The following is a 19,612-nucleotide window of genomic DNA, read 5'->3' as shown; positions in this document are numbered from 1 at the left end:
AGACTCAGCTGAGAAGGTCTTACTGACTTTCCAAAGGATCAAAGGCTTCAGAGATGCAGAACTGATGTTTTTAAGAATAAAAATGGGCAAAATAGGTAGACTTGCCTTGGGAGGGCACGGGGCGGGGGGTGGTGGTGGCGGGGGCGGTGCCGCAGAAGCCCTTCACGCAGAAAACTCACTTGCCTCAAATGGTAGTTTCTGGTAGGTAGAAAGTTTGTCACAAGTGAGAGGGCAAGGTTAGAGCAGCACGTTCTTTGCTGGAGAACCAAGATGTTAAGTCTGGGCATCTGGATATAGCAAATATAAGCCAAATTTTATTCCCAAATTACCTGGGTTAATTATACCCTATCGACATGGTTGTGTACAGCTCTCTGTAACTTCCAATCTTACAATTAAAATTTATGAGAGAAATAAAGGTGAGGAGAGGCTGAGACTATTAATTCCCCTCACCCTCCTGACACTTTAGCATTCTTTGGTCCAAGATCATTGTAAGCGGGAGGGTTCTGCCTCAAGACCTCCAATGAAACATCCTACATGTCTTCTCAAACAAGACTTGACTAATTCACATGGCCTGGATTTGAGGTGGTTAAAAATCCTAGAACTGGTGGGCAGACAGAGAAGGCAATCTTTGTATAAAATGTTCCGGAAGCTCAGAGCATACCACTGAAAGAGTCTGTCAGCCAGGATGCACAACAAGGATAGAAATCTAACCTTAAATCATGTACACAAGGAGGGAAAAAGCAGAACAGTCCAATTTTCTTTAAACCCTTCCTCTCTCACTAGTGGCAACTGTCATAAGCAATCTGACTTTCAATAAACATTAAATGGACAAGGGTCCACCATGATCAAGTGTTCCTCCCCTCTAAACAATACAGTCACCAAGGATACGCTGCCCACAGGCAGGCAGGAAACCACCTCTTCTTTCCAGGGACACTCTCACACTTCCTAACAACTTCAAACCAAGACAGGTTCCAACTCATACTTTGTTTAGCCCCCCCATGGCATTAGTGGGTTATCAGACCAGTAACAATGCATTTTACAAGGCAATTAGAAGAAATAAAAGAACTTGACTGCTATATAGCATTGTAGCTATACTGAACCATTCAAACAGTTTGGAAAGCCCCAAATAAAGCATTATAAAAATATTTACCAGGTTGCCCTCTAAAATGTGATATAAGGCATATGAAAAATTTCTGACTTGTATGTCTGCTAAATCAACTTAATGGATGTGGAAATTTATAAAAACCACTTAATCTGAAATACTTTTACATCCACTAAAGAGCAGAATAGGAGGAGAAAACATTTTTTTACATAAAGCACGATGTGCTTTCACATTCCAAATATTGGAAAAAGGATGAGGGCAGATTCTCTTACTCCTCATGTCTAACAGTTTGATTTCAAATCCAGTAAGCAAACATCAAAGATCACCCAGTGAAAAATGGCCTGAGCTACCTGACAGTTACTGAATTCAAGGCTGCCCAGGATAGTTTGCCCAGATCAGGACAAGGATCCAAAGAGGAAGCTAAACTGAAGACACGAGAATAAATTAGCAGCATTGCTGGGAGTGAGATGGAAGCTTTCCAAATAGAGGGCAAGGATGGGTATAGAAAGGACATATGAGAAGTCAATGCAAAAAAAAAAAAAAAAAAAAGCTGGAATCATCACCTTGCTGGGGCCAATGAAGGTGTAAAAGATACTGATGATGCTAAAACATGTAAGGGGAAAAGGCTGCTTAGGAAAGAGATGATCCGGATGCATAATAACTTTGAGGGCACCTTCTTACTTATCCCAAATCTCTTCTCTCCGTTCCCTCTGTATTTTTTTTTTATTATTGAAGGCATATTGTGGAGTGGCTCTGGAGTCAGACAAATGGACCAATAAGCTTTTCCTATGGAAGAGTTTCTCCTACATCAGTAAAGCCTTATTGGATTTTCAAGAGTGTCCCTGAAGATGAGACAGGAAATACTATGTTCAGATGGCAGGGCCCTTCCACCTGACCAAAACTTACCATGTTCTGCGTTCTCGAAGTCCTGGTACATTTCATCAGCTGACATCGGTTTTAGATTGGCATAAAAAATACATGTCCTTCCAAGCTTGGTGGGCCAGAAGTTTGCTTCAGAAAGGAGCAAGGTTCCTGCCTGACCACATACATGCCAGTGCTGCACACTCCAGGGCCTTTATTCCCTCTCTTGACTCTGTTCTTGGCCCAGACAGGCAGGGCTCGCCTCCACATGGACCTGCACATGGGTACACTCTTTGAGAACAGAAACAGCATTTCTAAGATCTTCATGTACTGGTGAATAGGGTTTTTTAAATAAAGAAGTACCTCAAGAGCTTCAACTATTGGGAAATTCGAATCCACACTCACTAATAAATCAGGGTTTTGTTCAGACACTATTTTTTTTTTAAACTTGTACGTTAGAGCACCTGCACCCTAAATATTCTTCTTTTTAGTTTTATTTGAGTGAGGACCCAGGGATCTGAATATTATCAACCACATCTGGAAGTGTGTGTGCACATGTGTGTATCTGTATATGTGGGGTATAGCCAGGAGAGTGGGTCTCACTTTAAAAAGTATATTCCTTATATGGTAATCTGAAAAGAGGATAAGGGAAGGGAAATGAAAAACACACATAATCTGAGCTTAAAAGGGCACAATGGGATTTAAAATAAATTAAGTGCTAAATAATGGTGGATAGTACAGATTCCTAGGACCTTTTCAACTGATCGCTTGTGGAAAAACAAATCACACTTTATTCTTACATATGCTGGTAGAACCAGCACCTACAAGCATTAAAACAAGCCTGATAACAGCCTGGATCATGCAGAAGATGACCTAAGATTATAGTGGACTGGACATTAATGTCCTAAAAGACAAAAAGTCACCCTACTAAAAATCACACAAGGTCTCTAACCTTGATATTTAGAAGTCTACTTCTCGTACTTCAGAAACTCATTATATTTCCCTCATCCTCCATGATTTTTCTTTTTTCTTTTTTTAGTGGGGGGAGCTTCTTCTTTGACTCTGAGTCACGGGCACTAAATTCCCTGCCCTCAGCTCTGGTGACCAGGCTGGGAAGAGACACTGAACCCCCTACTTCCTCTCAATGTTCTCTTTCTGCTGCCCCAATGCCTTCACCTGGCTACTACAGTATTTCATTCACAGAAACTCTGGAGCACAAGAGAGATATGGCTGACAGGTTCTGGTCCTTTGAGGCTCCAACATTAGATATGATACCATCAACAATGACATACAGTTGACCAGCTGTGATAGGGTCATTCTTGAACCCCTGATAGGCTGAAATGGGGGGGAAAAAGAGAAACTACCCGGCTCAACCGCACAACTCCTCTAGCAGCATTCCTGCTAACGCAGAACAAACCTCAGAGACACAAATCTTAGATGCCACTGATCACACCTAGATTTCGGTGAACACACAACACATCTGAGCTTGGGTGGCGGCAGCTTTCAGGTTCAGTTTTGGGATTTGCCATTCCACCGTTTCCTAATAATGCATTTCTCTCTCCTTATTAAGTTAGATGGAAGGAAAAATGTGCAGGGGGAATACCGGGCGTATCATGCATATTATCATTTATCACAAGATATAACAGAAACCAAAAGGCAAAGTTTGTTTTCATCAAAATAGTCTTAGCTCAATTTCTTCTCAGAATTTTTCTTGCTTTTGTTATAGTTTCCCTTTAGACTGGCAAAGATTCAGGCAGGGTCCCCTAACGGTAAAATTTAGAATTAAAAAAATATTTATTGATAATGTCTCTCTTAAAAATGTTTGGTAACCCCAACTAATCATCCAAAATGCAAACTGTAAACATAACAACAGTGAAGGAGTAACAAGTGTGAGTAAGCAGACTGTGCACAGACGACAGACTGAGCAAGAGTGCAGGAGGGAGCAACAGAGAGTGAGAGACAGGTACACAGTGTGCTACAGAGAGTGACAATTTGAGTGAATACGTCATCACTTTTGGACCACAGCGATTTCAATGCAACCATTTAGGAAACCTCTGGGCCAAATACTAAAACACAGGAGGAGGAATGGACAAGCCTTCTTTGTGAGCACGCTCGGCATGTTGGCATGGGAACAAGGAAGCACAGAAGCTCTGCAGTCATCTTACAATGGATGGCTACCATTGATAGGATGCAAAGAAATCTTCTCTCTGGTCCCTGGATACAACATGTATTGTTTTTCTATGCTTTCCTTGACCCTGGAGGACTGCAGCTGCTGTTCCAAAACTGCCAAAGAAACCCCTTAACAAAATAAAGAAACCACAGTAGCAGTAACACTGGGTTTGCTGGAATGCCCCCTTCCGTCTACCTTGCTTCTGATTTTCTTCTGGGCACATCCGACAGGAATGGTGAAGTTTTACCAATCCGCATGATAAAGCCAGCACAAACCCAATCCCCTGGTCACAGAGACAGAGTGGGTGGGGGTGAGAGTGGGTATGCGTATGTATGTGTGGCTCTGGGGATCTGGACGCTGCCCTCACTTTGTAACCTTTGCCCGGAACACTGGGGTCGCTTCCAATGGAGATCCATGGTAACTCTAGAAGTGTCATTAAATACTCAGTTCACCAAGGTTGACCACCTCCATTGTCATAGGATGATGCAGCATCTGCAGAAGCGCTGTCTGCTGCCCCCTACTGATGGGGGTGGAGTGACAGGTGCGAAGTAGGCGTGGACTTTAATATTGGGTAAATGGGTCTGAAACAAGACAGAAACATTACTAAGAGAGAGGGCTTAAACAGAAAGAGCGATCTTGCTTTTCAGAAAAACCACTGAGGGACTGAGTGTACATGAGGGCAGGGCAGAAGCTGAGCACAGACGGGACGTTGAGAGACCTGGGTTCTACTTTGTACCATCCCATGTTATTCTAAAAGACCAAAAAAGCTCACATAACTGCTTCCATAATAATAAAACTGGGGAAAAAATTCATGCTAATCTCTTAATCTGTCCCAAAGGGGTTCCCAGAGCTGGAAGAAATTATATAAGCTTAAAAACTCAATTTTTTCCAAGCCATTATGGACAATGTTTCTTCTGATATTTAAAAAAAACCTCATTATCCTCTTTTAACAACATGCTTCTAATTTTTACTACATAGTTTCTAAATTCCTACTATGTTCAAGGCACTGTGCTAGTTATGTAAAAGGGCTGCAAAGATGGTCAAGATGGAGATCCTGCTTTTAGGGGACTTATAGTCTAGACATGCACATAAATAGCTAAATTAAGAGTGTCAAAGTGCTAAGTGACTCTTGAGGATTCAGAGGTGGAAGAGACTCCTGACAGCCAGGCAGGTCCAAAAACCCTAATGTACGTAGGCCATAGAAGACGCTCTGGTTGACCTGTGGCTCTCTTCCTCTTTTGGTGTTGAAGACATATGGGTACAAGGCCTCCCCATTGCAGTTATGTTCTCAGTCCTCTAGGTCTGAAGGGAGAGGCGGAACTGAGGTCAACTGGAACTCAAGATGAAGTGTGCTGCTCCTTTATGCACTCAGATGCCATAAGGCCAACATGGATATTTTTAAAGGTTGATTGTAAGGGCCAAATTAACACAGTGCCTTTCCCACAACAGGCGTCAGGCAGATGTTCCAATAAATGTCTGTTGAGCTGAATAATTCAACATATAGATTCATCCAGTCTTTTATAAGCTCCTTGCTGGCAATCTGTCTTTTAGTCATTTGGCTATACATGGGTCTCTCTATTATGAAGGATGGGGCAAAAGGAAAAGGTAAAAAACTACGTGATCCATTTGTTGCCTTAAAAAAATATGAACCGCAGCAAAACACTTTGATATGAAAGGAAATACAAATTAAAAATTTAAATCCCATTTAACTAAATATTTTCTTTATGTTACTCCTTTTTTTCCTTTAGAACCAAAATCTGACATTTGCTTTTCTGACTCTGGGCATGTTATCAGAGAGACTGCTGGGAGGAGATCTACTTTTCGTCCCTTCAGTGGGTATTTTCCTACCAAATATCCGGAACAACAGGTAAGAACTATCTACCCTTAGGTTTGCTCTCCATCTTTTTTTCTCTTTGCTGAATGTCCACATAAATATAAATAATCACAGGAATCTAAATCTAAAAAAAGGAAATGGAGGGAAAAAATAAAGAAAGAAGGAAAGCGTGCTGAGAACACTAGAGCCAGAGGGTGATGCCACCATCTTTACCCTGAGTCTCTTGATTCCAGCCCGTGTGATTTGCTGGCAGTCATAGAGTTCTATCCGTTCAAGGCTGTGACAGCTCTTCAAGTGCTCCAGGGATGCATCTGTAATTAGGGGGCAGTTGTCCAGTTCAATCACCTCCAGCTGGTCATGGGCGCAGGCCCCGTTCCCCAGGTGACGAATTCCATCGTCTGTGATCAGCTCACAGTGAGACAGACTCTGCAGCCAAACAGAGCAAGGAAGGACACTGAAATATTCAACGGCATTCTACCCAGAGGCCTGTGTGCAACCAAAAAGGAGAATTTTCTCGTTTGAGTCTGAAGTATACGGAGCCATCACTGGAGCCATGTGGTGAAATAAAGAACGCATACTGGAGTTGCTTGGGTTCTGCTTTTGACAATCAATGATCAACATTTCTCTGTGTGATTCTAAATGTATTTTGTGAATTCCTATAATGACTGTGAAATAGTTGATGAACAAAATATCTCCCCCCACGCTCTCCACACACAAATTATTGATACTTTTCTTCTCTACAGGGACAAGTGGGGCTTAAGCTTTTCCTGTAAAAAATTTTCTGGAATTTGGACTAAATGTTGAATACCTGGTGCAGGGGCATGCCCAAATAGTTAATTAACCTAAGATAACTCTTACAGCTGTAAGATGTGGTCATCTCTTCACTTTACGAGTTTTCCTTAAATCCCTGGTTCCTCCGTGTGAAACTCAGAACCCTCGACCGAAACATAGTTTAATGTGCCACAAAACACCAAAATAAGCCTAGGTACAGAACAGTCAACCAGAATGCTTTCCCACAGTGTTACTGGAAGCAGTAGCAGAGAACGACCCCTAGTAAAGCCTTGATTGGTTCTATTTTATAGGAACACTTGGTCCCAATGGGAAGCAAACCGTATTTCAGGCCATCTCATCTCCTGGATCTCTGGAAATTTAAGCACTGTTCAGGCTGGAGTGTAATTCATGTGGGAGCGAGAACTCATACTCTCCATGTCAGTTTTCAAGCTCCAAGCATTGATACAGAAAATGTTTAACTTTTCCAGTTTCTATCTCAGTTTCTCCCTTCACGCAGGTCCTCCCTTGGTCCTCTGTAAGTTGACAATTTGGAGAAATATGCTTTCCCCAAATGGTAGCCAGGCACCAAGATGAAAGTAAGAGCTGGGTTTTGATTAAATCCAATAGATACATAAAACTTCCACAGTGAAACTCACCAATACTTGAAGTCGAGGACAGTGTATAGAAAGTTGGATTAATGTGCTATCTGTTATCTGAAAGAAACATATAAGTTTATTTTAGGTATTAATTCCAAAAAACTCATAGGTCATACGTCATTCTTGACTACACTAGTATTTTAGACTGATATCCTGATATCACTCATCAAATAACAGAATCGTAAGGTTGAAATCCCATCAGCTACCAGAACCTGTTCTTCTTCTTTTTTTTTTTTATAAATTTATTTATTTCATCTATTTTATTTTTGGCTGAATTGGGTCTTCGTTGCTGCATGCGGGCTTTCTCTAGTTGCAGCAAGCAGGGGCTACTCTTCATTGCGGTGCACAGGCTTCTCATTGCAGTGGCTTCTCTTGTTGTGGAGCACGGGCTCTAGGTGCACGGGCTTCAGTAGTTGTGGCTCGTGGGCTCCATAACACAGGCTCAGCAGTTGGGGCGCATGGGCTTAGCTGCTCCGCAGCATGTGGGATCTTCCCGGACCAGGGCTCGAACCCGTGTCCCCTGCATTGGCAGGCAGATTCTTAACCACTGCGCCACCAGGGAAGCCCCAGAACCTGTTCTTTGAGAACCTATCCAGGCTGGGCTTAAACTCATCTAGTCATCTTCGAACAGGTCTGTCGAAATTGTTTGTTTTTGAAACAAATGAAAATGTGTTCCCTCATAACTTCCACCCACTGGACTTTGACCTCCTTAGAACCATCACAGAAGTGAATCAGAAGACACTGCTCCATGAAAAAAATTAAAGTAGGAACATCCTCAAATTTTTAGATATCTGGCCCATATTTTTATAAGCCATGTCATAACTCAGGATTGATAATTGGCATGTCAGTTATTTTCCCTAAGGGTGGCAGAAAGAGGCTGCTGCTGGGTTAACTACGAACATTCAGTAGGAAGAACTCCTGAAGGAAGAACAGTATTTTATAGTTATCTTAGGATGGAGAGTAAATCAGCATTTCTTTTCAAATTTCTCTCCAATTCTGAGATTGTTGTTATAATACACATAATTTCACAGGGGCTAAGAAATGGCAGAGGTGGGGGACTGGAGTGGGCAGGCGTGTGCACATCACTCAGAAGGACTAACACTGGAAAGGACACACAGGACATTTAGGCATGTGCAAGAAACAGATGGATGTGAGTAAGTTTTACTTTAATAAGAACTAATAGGGACTTAGTGTCCGGATAACAAGTAATTTAGAAAAATTGGCGTCTATAGTTATTGAAGTATGTTCTCTTCTTTATTTTTACCATTAAAAAAATTCACTGTTCTATCTTCTTTTTAGGAGTCCCTCTTTAAAATTTCTCCCCAGCCAACTAATAAGCTGAAAGCTCTTAAAATTGGTAATAAAAAAAAACTGTTGATAAGAAGCTAAGTCTGCCTGCCTGAAGGGCAGGGTTCCATACAGAGTTGGGTCTCCAGGGTTAATGATGTAAGGGGCACTGGGTCCAGTTAAGCTAAAAAGGGGCAGTGATATCTATCAGTGTGCTGGGCCTTTAATTGTTTATTAGCATCATAACCCTGTAGGTCTAAGGAAATATCTTAGTATCTTTATGGGCTAAATGCCTGAGCCATCTTTCTTTCCAATGGCAATCTTACTGATGGCATGTATTTTCCTAGTTCCTTAGCAAAAATACCATGAGCACCTCTGCTGGTATGCCTGGAGGACACCTCAATAAATGGAGAGTCAGCAGTGCTGCAGGCTCCCCACTATACTAGGGTAGGGAATTGAACGTTCTGATGTGCATGTATTGTGTAAGTCTCTACCGTACTATATTTCTGAGTAAAAATCCACAATCTTACCTGAACACACTCTTCCAGGTCCATCTTTTCAAGCTCATGGCAATTCTATAAGATATAAACCCAAACATTACAGTACAAACATTTAAAATTGGGAAAAAATTAAGGTCAGAAAACTAAGAAGTCGTATTAAATAGACTGATGAAATCTTAAGAGCTTCAGTGTTGGTATCATTCTTACATCACTTCCTGCCTTATTCCATTAATTACACATTTTTTTAAAAATTTATTTTTATTTATTTATTTTTGGCTGCATTGGGTTTTCATTGCTGTGTGCGGGCTTTCTCTAGTTATGGCGAGCGGGGGTTGCTCAGCAGTTGTGGCGCAGGGGCTTAGCTGCTCTGCAGCATGTGGGATCTTCCCGGGCCAGGGCTTGAACCCGTGTCCCCCGCACTGGCAGGCAGATTCTTAACCGCTGCGCCACCAGGGAGGTCCCTAATTACACATTTTTAAAAGGCCTTTATCACTGTGAAATTTCTCGACTATTCCACACTTAAAAGTATCTAACATCTTAAAAGTCCAAGGGAATAAATTTCCTGAACATTGATACTGAACTAATACAGAGATCCTTTCAACCAAAAATAATTTAATGAAAATGATTTCTTTGTAAGCACAGAAGGGGAATTTGTATGTCCTCATCTAGTTATGCCATGGGCTGCCCCCGCCCCCATTAGTATTCCACTGACCTGCCTGAAAGCAAATGCCCTTCCCATGTTCCATTACACTGGTCAAAGACGGTATAATTTGAAATACTATTATTATACAGTGATTTACAAACCACTCCATGTATTAAAATCTTGTGGAGAATACAGAAAATCTCTTAAAACCTCTCCATTTAAATCAGGCTTATATGTTTCTTTCAACATTACTCTCATCCACCAGTTGCATACCAAATAACCAAATAAGCTTCTTTCAAAAGCACTAGGAAATTCCCACTTAGTTTAACATAATCTTATGAGGAGGCGGAAAATCAAGTCTCACGAAGGAATGTCATGGTCTCCAACGCACGTCTGCCTTTCCAGAGCAGCTGCCTGTAGCTGCAGCCCAAGGACGCTCAGGAACACCAGCCACAGAGACGTCCCCCCACATCCTACACCCTCAATTCTGCTGCCATTCCACATTTCCCTCATTGCTCATTCTTCTGAAATAAAACAAACCCTGAACAAGACCTACAGAACCTGAAGAAAACACTTACCCTGGCCAGAGTGGTAAAGCCTACATCTGTTAGTTGAGAACACCTTGCCACTTCTAATATTCTGTTAAAAAAACAAAGTGAAAGTCAACCCATTGGTCCCTGAAAACTGGGTTTATTAAAACAGCCAGAATTTAAGAAAACAACCTCTTATTCCCTAAGGACTATATAACACGGAGTTACATTCACAGCTAAGCAAGTCTGTATACAGATCTTGCTATTCATTTTCATGGAGTCATCATAAAGTGGTCCTGTAAATACCACATTTTAGGGTGATGCAATCAGAAGAATATAATAGAAGCTTGTAGTTAATGCCAAAATGCATGAGAAACGCATTTAAAAGCCTTCTTGATGGCATACTGCTTACCCCCAGAGGGCAGCCTGCTCCTAGAAAACAAAGGAGATGGAGATAAATACTCTGTCTCAGTTAATCTGTTGCTAAAGTAAATTATTCTCTTTCCCTATTTTACATGTAGGCTCACTAAGATTTAAATAGCTTTTCGAAATACTATGAAGGGACTGGTTAATCATAGACCTGTCCCAAATATGAAATTCCATACTTATGAAAAAATACCCTTAAGCTTCCTGCCTCCTCCCACAGGCTCCCAGGGAGGCCCAGTGGAGAGGGCAGCTGAGCCCCTATCGGAACTGCTGAACACCACCCTAAATATCAACCACAGGGCTGGGGAATCAAAAATAGTAGCTTTTCTTTGTGAAAAGTCTGGTGGTGCCTGCACAACAGTACCAAAGAACACTGTATGTTTGCTTACAAATTACTATAGAAGTTGAAAAAAAACATAAAGCTAAAGTATAAGGAATCATTATCAACTGACAATCAATTAAAATACTGTATCTAATGGGAAAGTATGACCTGACTGAACCCAACTTTTAAGTATCACATTTGAGAGCCTTTCTTTTCTAACAATAAAATAAACCATGAAGGAGAATGGAGCTGAACATCCCTGTCTTTAAAACAGAAAAAGGTAATACGTAATGTTTTTTAGAGAGAAGACTGGCTACCTCCTCAGCTCCTGGCGAGTATTCTACTCTAGGCTTCCGAGATTACGAAGGCCCGTGGCCAGGTGATTACAAAAAAGTTTTAAGAAAGTTTTTATTGGTTTACAATGATTCTTATGTGTAAGACAAGTGGTTTCATAGGTTCTGGAGCTAGACTGCCTGAGATGGAACACTTGCTCCTGCACTTACTAACTGTGAGACCTTGAACAGGTTACTGACCTGTGCTTCGGTTTTCTCACCTATAATACAGAGATAATAACAGTGCTTGTATGGTGTTATGATGATTAAATGAAGTAATATTTGTAAATAATTTAAAACAGTGGCTGACATGTTTACTATATAGTAAATACAATGTAAGTTTTGTTTTAAAGAACAAAAAAGGTATACGGGGATTATCCCTATTTATTACAAATAGTGTGCTGTGTGCTCTTACAAAATCAATATGGGCTTGATACCATGTGCATGCTAACACTGCATTCTTAGTGAATAGTCAGCCAATCCTGTATTTAGGTAGAGAAGAGGAGCCACAGAGAAATAAAGCTTGCTTTAAAAGACCATCAGCACAAAGGAAGAGCTGTTTTTTCTCTTTAAATACTCCCTGCTATGTACCTGGCATCATTACTACAATATAAATGATCACAGGGTGGGCTTCTCAAAACTTTCTTCAGAAAGGAATTATATGAAAGCATTAATAAGAGAAAATGCCTTTATTTCTTTTCTCAAGTAATGTGATAAAATGTTGATATTTTTCTAGTATGGATAGCCAAGAAGCAGAAAATGAGGACTATTACCCCCTGGTTCAGGCCAATTACATGGAATCAAATGAGGTACAAAGCAAGTAGGTGCGCATCTGAAAGGGTAGTAGTGGCCTTGTAGTGTCTACCTTAAAAAATTCAAGGTTCCAAGGAATAAATATGAGTGAAGGAGGCCACTGCTCCTTTCCCCTGATTTTTTGAGATAACCAAGAAATGTTTACCTAAGCCGTGGGCAGTTCTGACCTAAAGCGTTCAGGATGGCATCTGTGATGTTGGAGCAGCCAGAGGCACAGAGGGACTGTAACTTATGGCACCCTCTGCATATAGTAATGAGACCTTCATCTGTGATTTGCTAAAAAAAAAAACAAGAGGGAAAAACCCATAGTTATTAGTAACTTGGCAGAAGATAAAGACAGAAAAAAGTTACCTCTGTGAAACAAGTGCCAAAAAGAAATAAAAGCAGATTTGATATTAACCATGTAGCAGACCTAAAAGAAAATGAATACACTTTGTTTCTTCCTTCCAGTTCCTTTTGATTTAGCTTTCAAGAGAATCTGTGCTCATTTCTGGTGCAAAGGGAAGAAGCTATAACAGGGTTCTTTTAACCTAATGGGACTGACAAGACTGGGAACAGATGGGGTGCATCATGGTGTAGGTTCAATTAAATGATTTTAAAACCTAGAAAACAGATAAAAACAGCAGTATTTTAATAGTATAAATGCATTTACAAGTTCAAAATTGATACTGATATTAAGGTACTTTAAAAAAATGAAACAACCTGTGGATCACAGCTGTAATCTCATATCAACCATAAATCCATTTATTTCTAAATTTTAGTTTTATAATATAAAGACTATCCTACCTGGAAACAACCTAAATGTGCATTGACAGACGAATGGATAAAGAAGATGTGGCACATATATACAATGGAATATTACTCAGCGATAAAAAGGAACAAAATTGAGTTATTTGTAGTGAGGTGGATGGACCTAGAGTCTGTCATACAGAGTGAAGTAAGTCAGAAAGAGAAAAATAAATACTGTATGCTAATGCATATATATGGAATCTAGAAAATTGGTACTCATGAGCCTAGTGGTAGGGCAGGAATAAAGATGCAGATGTTGAGAATGGACTTGAGGACACAGTGGGGGAAGGGGAGGCTGGGACATAGTGAGAGAATGGTACTGACATATATACACTACCAAACGTAAAATAGGTGGCTAGTGGGAAGCTGCTGCATAGCACAGGGAGATCAGCTCAGTGCTTTATGACCACCTAGAGGGGTGGGATAGGGAGGGTGGGAGGGAGGCTCAAGAGGGAGGGTATATGGGGATATATGTATGCATACAGCTGATTCACTTTGTTGTACAGCAGAAACTAACACAACATTGTAAAGCAATTATACTCCAATAAAGATGTATTAAAAAAAAAGACTATCCTAATTTAATGGAGATAAATAGTTGTATCCAACTCAAATATAATTTTGTATGTTTTAAATTATTATTTTATATTATTTTAAAATGAAAAAACACAAAAGATGTTACATTAAAAAAAAGATGTCATATATAAAAATCTTAACATGTTGGATATGATCAGCATTTTAATTTGTCCTCATAGATTTGCTAATTTTGTGTAAGCCTCAGAATAAAGCTCTCCTGTCATTTCTGTTTAATCAAACAGTATTCTTAGGTTACAAGGACAACTGAAACAGAAATCAAACTTTAAATATTCACTGCCTAAATCAGTATGTTCTCAGTATTATAGAACTGAAACAACATACAGATGAAAAATGGATGCTAAGGCAGATGCAAGATCTGTCATGAGAATAAACTGATGAGGCATATACACATGTAGAAGTACCTTAAAAAGGTGCCACACAGGGGCTTCCCTGGTGGCGCAGTGGTTGAGAGTCCGCCTGCCGATGCAGGGGACGCGGGTTCGTGCCCCGGTCCGGGAAGATCCCACGTGCCGCGGAGCAGCTGGGCCCGTGAGCCACGGCTGCTGAGCCTGCGCATCTGGAGCCTGTGCTCCGCAACGGGAGAGGTCACAACAGTGTGAGGCCCGTGTACCGCAAAAAAAAAAAAAAAAAAAGTGCCACACAAATGTGACGTATAGTTATTACTAAACAAGGATAACTGAAAGAAATGTAAATAAAGAGAGAAGCAGCAATCCATAAACCTGCATATTTAGCAGGCCAATGGAGTTTGCGTCACACATTATTAACAAAATACTGGGAGGGCTGTGCTGCCTTTTCTTTCTTAATGTTTTGAAATCTACAAGGGATTACTGAGGAAGAAAGTCATATTACCAATACTTTAAATTGTTAAAAGAGCAAAATCTACTAAACTTTTGTGTTTTCAAATTAGTCAAGAAAAAGAGACTACATTAAGTGTGTACTTTGGTCCCTTCAATAGTTCTGGGCAGACACTTCAAGAAGTGTCACGAATGCTGAGAATCATTTCATCACATTGTACAGAATGACAGAAGGAATGACTCATGCCCTATGATCTGGGTGAAGGTAAACAGTAAAATAAACATGACAGAGCTGGTTCTTTATGCTTACTAATTGGTTTCTGTCTGCTGGAAGGGTAAAGGAAATGAAACTAAAATGGCAAACGGTAGGTATGGTATACATGTATTTATATGTATGTATGTGTGTACGTACGTAACATACACACACACATATACAGAGTGCACATGTGTATATTTATGTATGTATATAAATAAAATCTGAAGATGTGCAAGAACAGTTTTTTCCTGCCACTGTAAGATGACGGTTTCGTGTTTACAATAGCTGTGTAAGATCTTTCTTTCAGGCCAAATATTTGTTACATAAATGAAAGTAGGCAAATTCTGGTAGTTAGCAACTATGGAAATCAAAATATCATTCCTTTAACTCAGTCTCTAGGAGCCTCTGAAACAGATCGCTATCAGCACCATCCCTTAAGGGCTGGGAGGCCAGGGTGCTTAAATTGCACAAAACGTGGCCCTATATGTGTCACCTTTAAACTAAACAACCACTATGCTCTAAAGTTTCAGGTGACCAAACAAGAAGGAGAGAGTATTATTACACACAGAAGGCTTAGCAAAAACAAAGAAAACCCTCACCAACTTTTTTCATTGCTATGAGAGGCTCTCACTCCAAGGCAACACATATATGCAGTTTTCAAGGCAAGAGGCAAAAGCTAAAGGTGTATTGTCAATGTTCTAGGATCCTGAATAGTTTCAGCAAATTCTCTGGACAAAATTCAGGGGGTTTGGGATAGACACAAAAAAGCTGATAGTCTAAACAAGCCAAATGTGAACTACAAATACTACTTGAAAATAATTTAAAGGGTACATTTTGCTTGTCATCTGCTTATATCAATGATTCCCAATAGTCATTACTCCCTGATAAATGTTAGTCGGTGTGACTGCAATTAATTTACCAAAAATATTTTAAATGCCGTAGTCTGTGAAAAATTTACTTCTAAAAAGTAGAGTTTTCTTAAGTAGAAGAGAAAGAGGTGGAGCTACAGTTTAGCTTATTTGGAATTCTGTATAAGCTACCCTCTATCTCATCTACGTCAAAGCCCCTAGGGGCGAGTACTGTTGAGCATTTAAAAAGTCATCTATGATTACTGCATCCCCAGGGTTGAAGCAGACAAACTACTGGTCTTTATGACTGAAACTCTTACAATAATATTATTGAAATGAATTACTAATACAGAAGAGTTGTGGGAAGGACTGCTTACTAAGCAAGTCTGCAAGTTCAAAGTCACCAGTTCAGGACAGTGTGCACCTATGTACTTGAGAGCTTCATCTTCTAGCTAGAAAGATTAAAAAGAGAGAAGAAATTATTACTGACATTGTTTAAAATATTAAAACCTTAAATCTTAAAGATTTAAGAGTGTACACATTCATCAACACATTCTAAGTATAGCCAACCAACTTTCAAAGGAACAAATGAACCAGAAACAATGAACTATGATCATATAAACGTGTAATTCAAATGATTAGTACAGTTATCAGTATTTGTTATCAGTTCTGACCACGTCAAATTCATATTATCACCAAATCAAGGGAAAGATAAAATAAACATTGCCTAATGTTTATGGATTTTTCTTCTGATAAATTAAAGATGCCTTGCAGCATTTTGCTGAGGGATTTTGAAACTAAAATAACTTTCACATTGCTACACTCCCTGTAAAGTTTCTTAACAACAAACTTTTGGGAACAGGAGCTGAGAAAAATCTGTAGTTTATCTGCTGCTAGAAGATCAGTGCTATGCGTACAGTGCGGAGAACAGATCACAAGTAATTGACTATAATGACGCACCCCAATCAATATTTTTCAGGATTCCATAAATAACCAGGAGCTCAAGTTGTTGTTTTAAGGTGGTCATACTTTCAAAGCTCTGTTTCAAACCGTGGAAATCTTCCCTTCATGGTGAAAGAATGAGGGCATTTTTGAATAGAATACAAGGCATGGTTTTAGCAACCATTAATAAAATAAGGTAATAAGAGCCTAGCCCTACTTTGTCAGTCACTTCTAAACTCACTCTTGATCATTTCCTTCCAGGTGTTGTTACCATGTCAACTCCTTTTTTTTTCCCACTGTAAAACACTGTGATATTAAAAATTTTAATGACAAAATATGTTGGATTTGTGATGTGACTGGCAGGAAATTAGCATCAATACTATAAAATGTAGCTTGCTGTATACTTGGCACATTTAAGAAAAGCTCTTGGTAGTTAAACTAGTGGAAACTGCCAAGACTGTCTTCCTTGCCTATCCAGTTCAAGGTCTCAGGCAGTGACAACATGACAAGTTGTCTTTTCAGATTAAATTACATGAAACCCTTCTTGCCTGTGGCACCTGTTCCGTATTATGATTTTGTCTTCCCATCTTGCCTCCCCTCAAAAATTTATCTTTGGTCAGGCAGATGTTAATTCTTCTATTTTTTCACTCTAGGGAAAATCCTTTAATTTCTGGTAAGCATGGGTCTTTGGTCAGTAATACACAACTACTACGTATCTCTCAAGCCAACATCTTGGGCTGCCCACCAAGTTCATGGTGCCTCTATCATTCACAAGTAAGACAGGGAGTATTACCTGTGTGCAGCCTTTTAAGAATAAGGCTTTAAGACCTCCACAGCCTCTCACTAGTGCTTGGATACCATCCTTGGTTACTTGGTCACACCAGGAAATGTTTAATTGCTCCAACAGTGGACATCCCTCACTTAGGATAAAACAAAATGAAACAAACATATGACTAAATCCAATTCCAAAGGCACCAAAGTCTCATTTTATTGGCCATCTAGTTGGGGACATATTTACTTAATGTAGATTTAGAATACAGGCAATTCTGTAACAAAAGGGGCATTTATCAACGCTCATGGTGTTCATGTCCTACATCACTAGGAGGGCTAGCTCAAATCCACCTTAACTAACAAGCTCAGGCACAACGCTGTTTTTCAGATACATCAGATTTTTATGGAGGTTTATACTTTTCAAAGTATATTCTTTTTGCACTTATCACAAATGTAACGGTCTCTATATAGGAAATGGAAATTAAGTGACTGGTTCAAGTTAACAGAGTAATTAATGAAGAGTCAGATTCAAACTCAAATTCTCTATCAAATAATTCAAGTACTTATCAAAGTAATAATGAGGCCATTTAAACTTTTATTTAAAAACTTACAAAGGATCTGTAAACTCTCTCTCGGGAAGTATCTAGGGTACAGTTTCCACAGGCTGAATTTAGGATATATTGTATTATGAGATCTCTGCCTTCTATCAAACACTAGCTTCATCTTTGATCTTTGATTTCACATTTAAACTATGGAAGAATCCCAAGCTCTGTGGCATTCTTTGGAAAATACTGCTTTAATTGTTTTATAAAATAAAGCCAGGGGATCTTAGTTCAAGTTTATCCTTCAAAATTAATAGTGTGACTTCAGGCAAGTCACTTCGGGAAGCCTGACAGAACCTCTCTTAAACCAAGATTAGCAGTAGCCCTTCTATGTTCTCCCCAAACTAATGCACTCATTTCTACCATAGCACTTATCCCGCTGTAATATGACAACACATTTAGTTTTTTTTTTCTTCTACGAGACTCTGAGCAACTTAAGGGCAGCAACAATATCTTATTCAGTTACCTCCCATGGTGGAATCACAGTACCCGGCATTCAAAAATGTTTTAGATTTTCTTATCTGTAAAGTGTCTGTCCTATCTACCTCACAAGATTTCAAAATAAATGAGATCATTTATGTGAATTACTTATGAACTATAAACACTGTTATACTATCTTATTTATTATCCTACACCAGCCTTAGATACATGTGTTCAGTGCTCATACAGAAGGTATAGAAGGAGACACAGTTTCAGATTACTTACACTCTACTTAACTAAATTTACATTTCATCTTTTAATGGCTTAATTCTTACTATTCATAAATGTAACTAATACATGGCACCATGATCTTTTATAAAAGGCTGATAAAAAAGTAAAAGTACAAAGACATTGGGCATTTCACCCTCCTTTTAAGATATACCTTTTTGTAATGCACTTTTAAAAAATACAGTAACATTAAAACAATGAAAACTTACTGAGCACTTACTATATATACAGAATCCTGCTAAGCACTTCATTCATGTACAAACTGTACTATTCTGTTCAGAAATCCTAGTTACCTCTATCATTTCACCTGAATGTGTCCTGTAATTTGGGCAAGTAGTAAAACAAAAGATCTATTTTGAACTACAGTACGTATCTATAAAACATAGTTTCCTTCAATTCCAACTTTATTTTAGTTAATAAAAAAATAAGTATCTGTTCTGATTATTGGACATTCTTGTTGTAAGAAATTTACCTCAGAGCTTTTAGAGACATGTTTGTTATTGATGTACAGGAAGCCAAGTCAAGGTGCCTGAGTTTGGAACAGAACTTGCTAAGGCTAGTACATGTACTGAAAAATGGAAAAAGGAGAAAATAATGAATAAACAAATAAGAACACATCCTACTAAGGATATTAGTATGATATACCAATATCATACACAATTCTCAATAAACAAATACGAACACATCCTTGGAATATCATACATGACTCTCACATGTTACAAGAACTGTAAAATTTCCATACCCCAAATAAAAGCAGTTATAAATCCAGGGACCTTTCATGCTGAGGAAGAGGCAGGTTTACGAAGGATAAAAAAAGCTGTGCTGTTTATGAGAATGTGCATGAGGGGAAGATGGTGCCTGATTCACATTTGGAAATGTTAGTAGCTACTGACAGCAAACTACATTTGTGCTGATAAGAGATCTACATGCATTTTGTAAATTCTGGAACACCAGAAAGATAGCTAGTACCTGCCAGCAAGTGGTGAAACATGAAGCCCAAAACCTCTGTCTCTGCTCTTTCACTTAAATCTCTTTCTGCTCAGATAACCTTTTGCATGGCA

At 39.3% G+C, this 19,612-nt stretch overlaps 1 protein-coding gene across 1 annotated transcript in view; it reads right to left on the bottom strand.

Moving 5' to 3' along the window:
* Positions 1-2,616: 2,616 nt before the first annotated feature.
* The window catches only part of FBXL20 (F-box and leucine rich repeat protein 20), a 107,157-nt gene continuing 90,161 nt past the window's right edge, over positions 2,617-19,612 (bottom strand). The window contains exons 7-15 of the mRNA XM_082678423.1: positions 19,024-19,119; positions 17,264-17,390; positions 15,906-15,980; positions 12,393-12,523; positions 10,403-10,463; positions 9,212-9,256; positions 7,395-7,451; positions 6,181-6,393; positions 2,617-4,714 (exon numbers count right to left, since the gene is read on the bottom strand). Coding sequence (XP_082534549.1) covers positions 4,607-4,714; positions 6,181-6,393; positions 7,395-7,451; positions 9,212-9,256; positions 10,403-10,463; positions 12,393-12,523; positions 15,906-15,980; positions 17,264-17,390; positions 19,024-19,119 — 913 coding nt within the window. The 3' untranslated portion in view covers positions 2,617-4,606. The remainder of the gene's footprint in view (positions 4,715-6,180; positions 6,394-7,394; positions 7,452-9,211; positions 9,257-10,402; positions 10,464-12,392; positions 12,524-15,905; positions 15,981-17,263; positions 17,391-19,023; positions 19,120-19,612) is intronic.

Source organism: Grampus griseus (genome assembly GCF_964374135.1).
Source record: "Grampus griseus genome assembly, chromosome: 20".
Classification (NCBI taxonomy): domain Eukaryota; kingdom Metazoa; phylum Chordata; class Mammalia; order Artiodactyla; family Delphinidae; genus Grampus; species Grampus griseus.
Note: the sequence above shows the minus strand (reverse complement) of the source record. Positions and strands in the feature narration are given on the sequence as shown.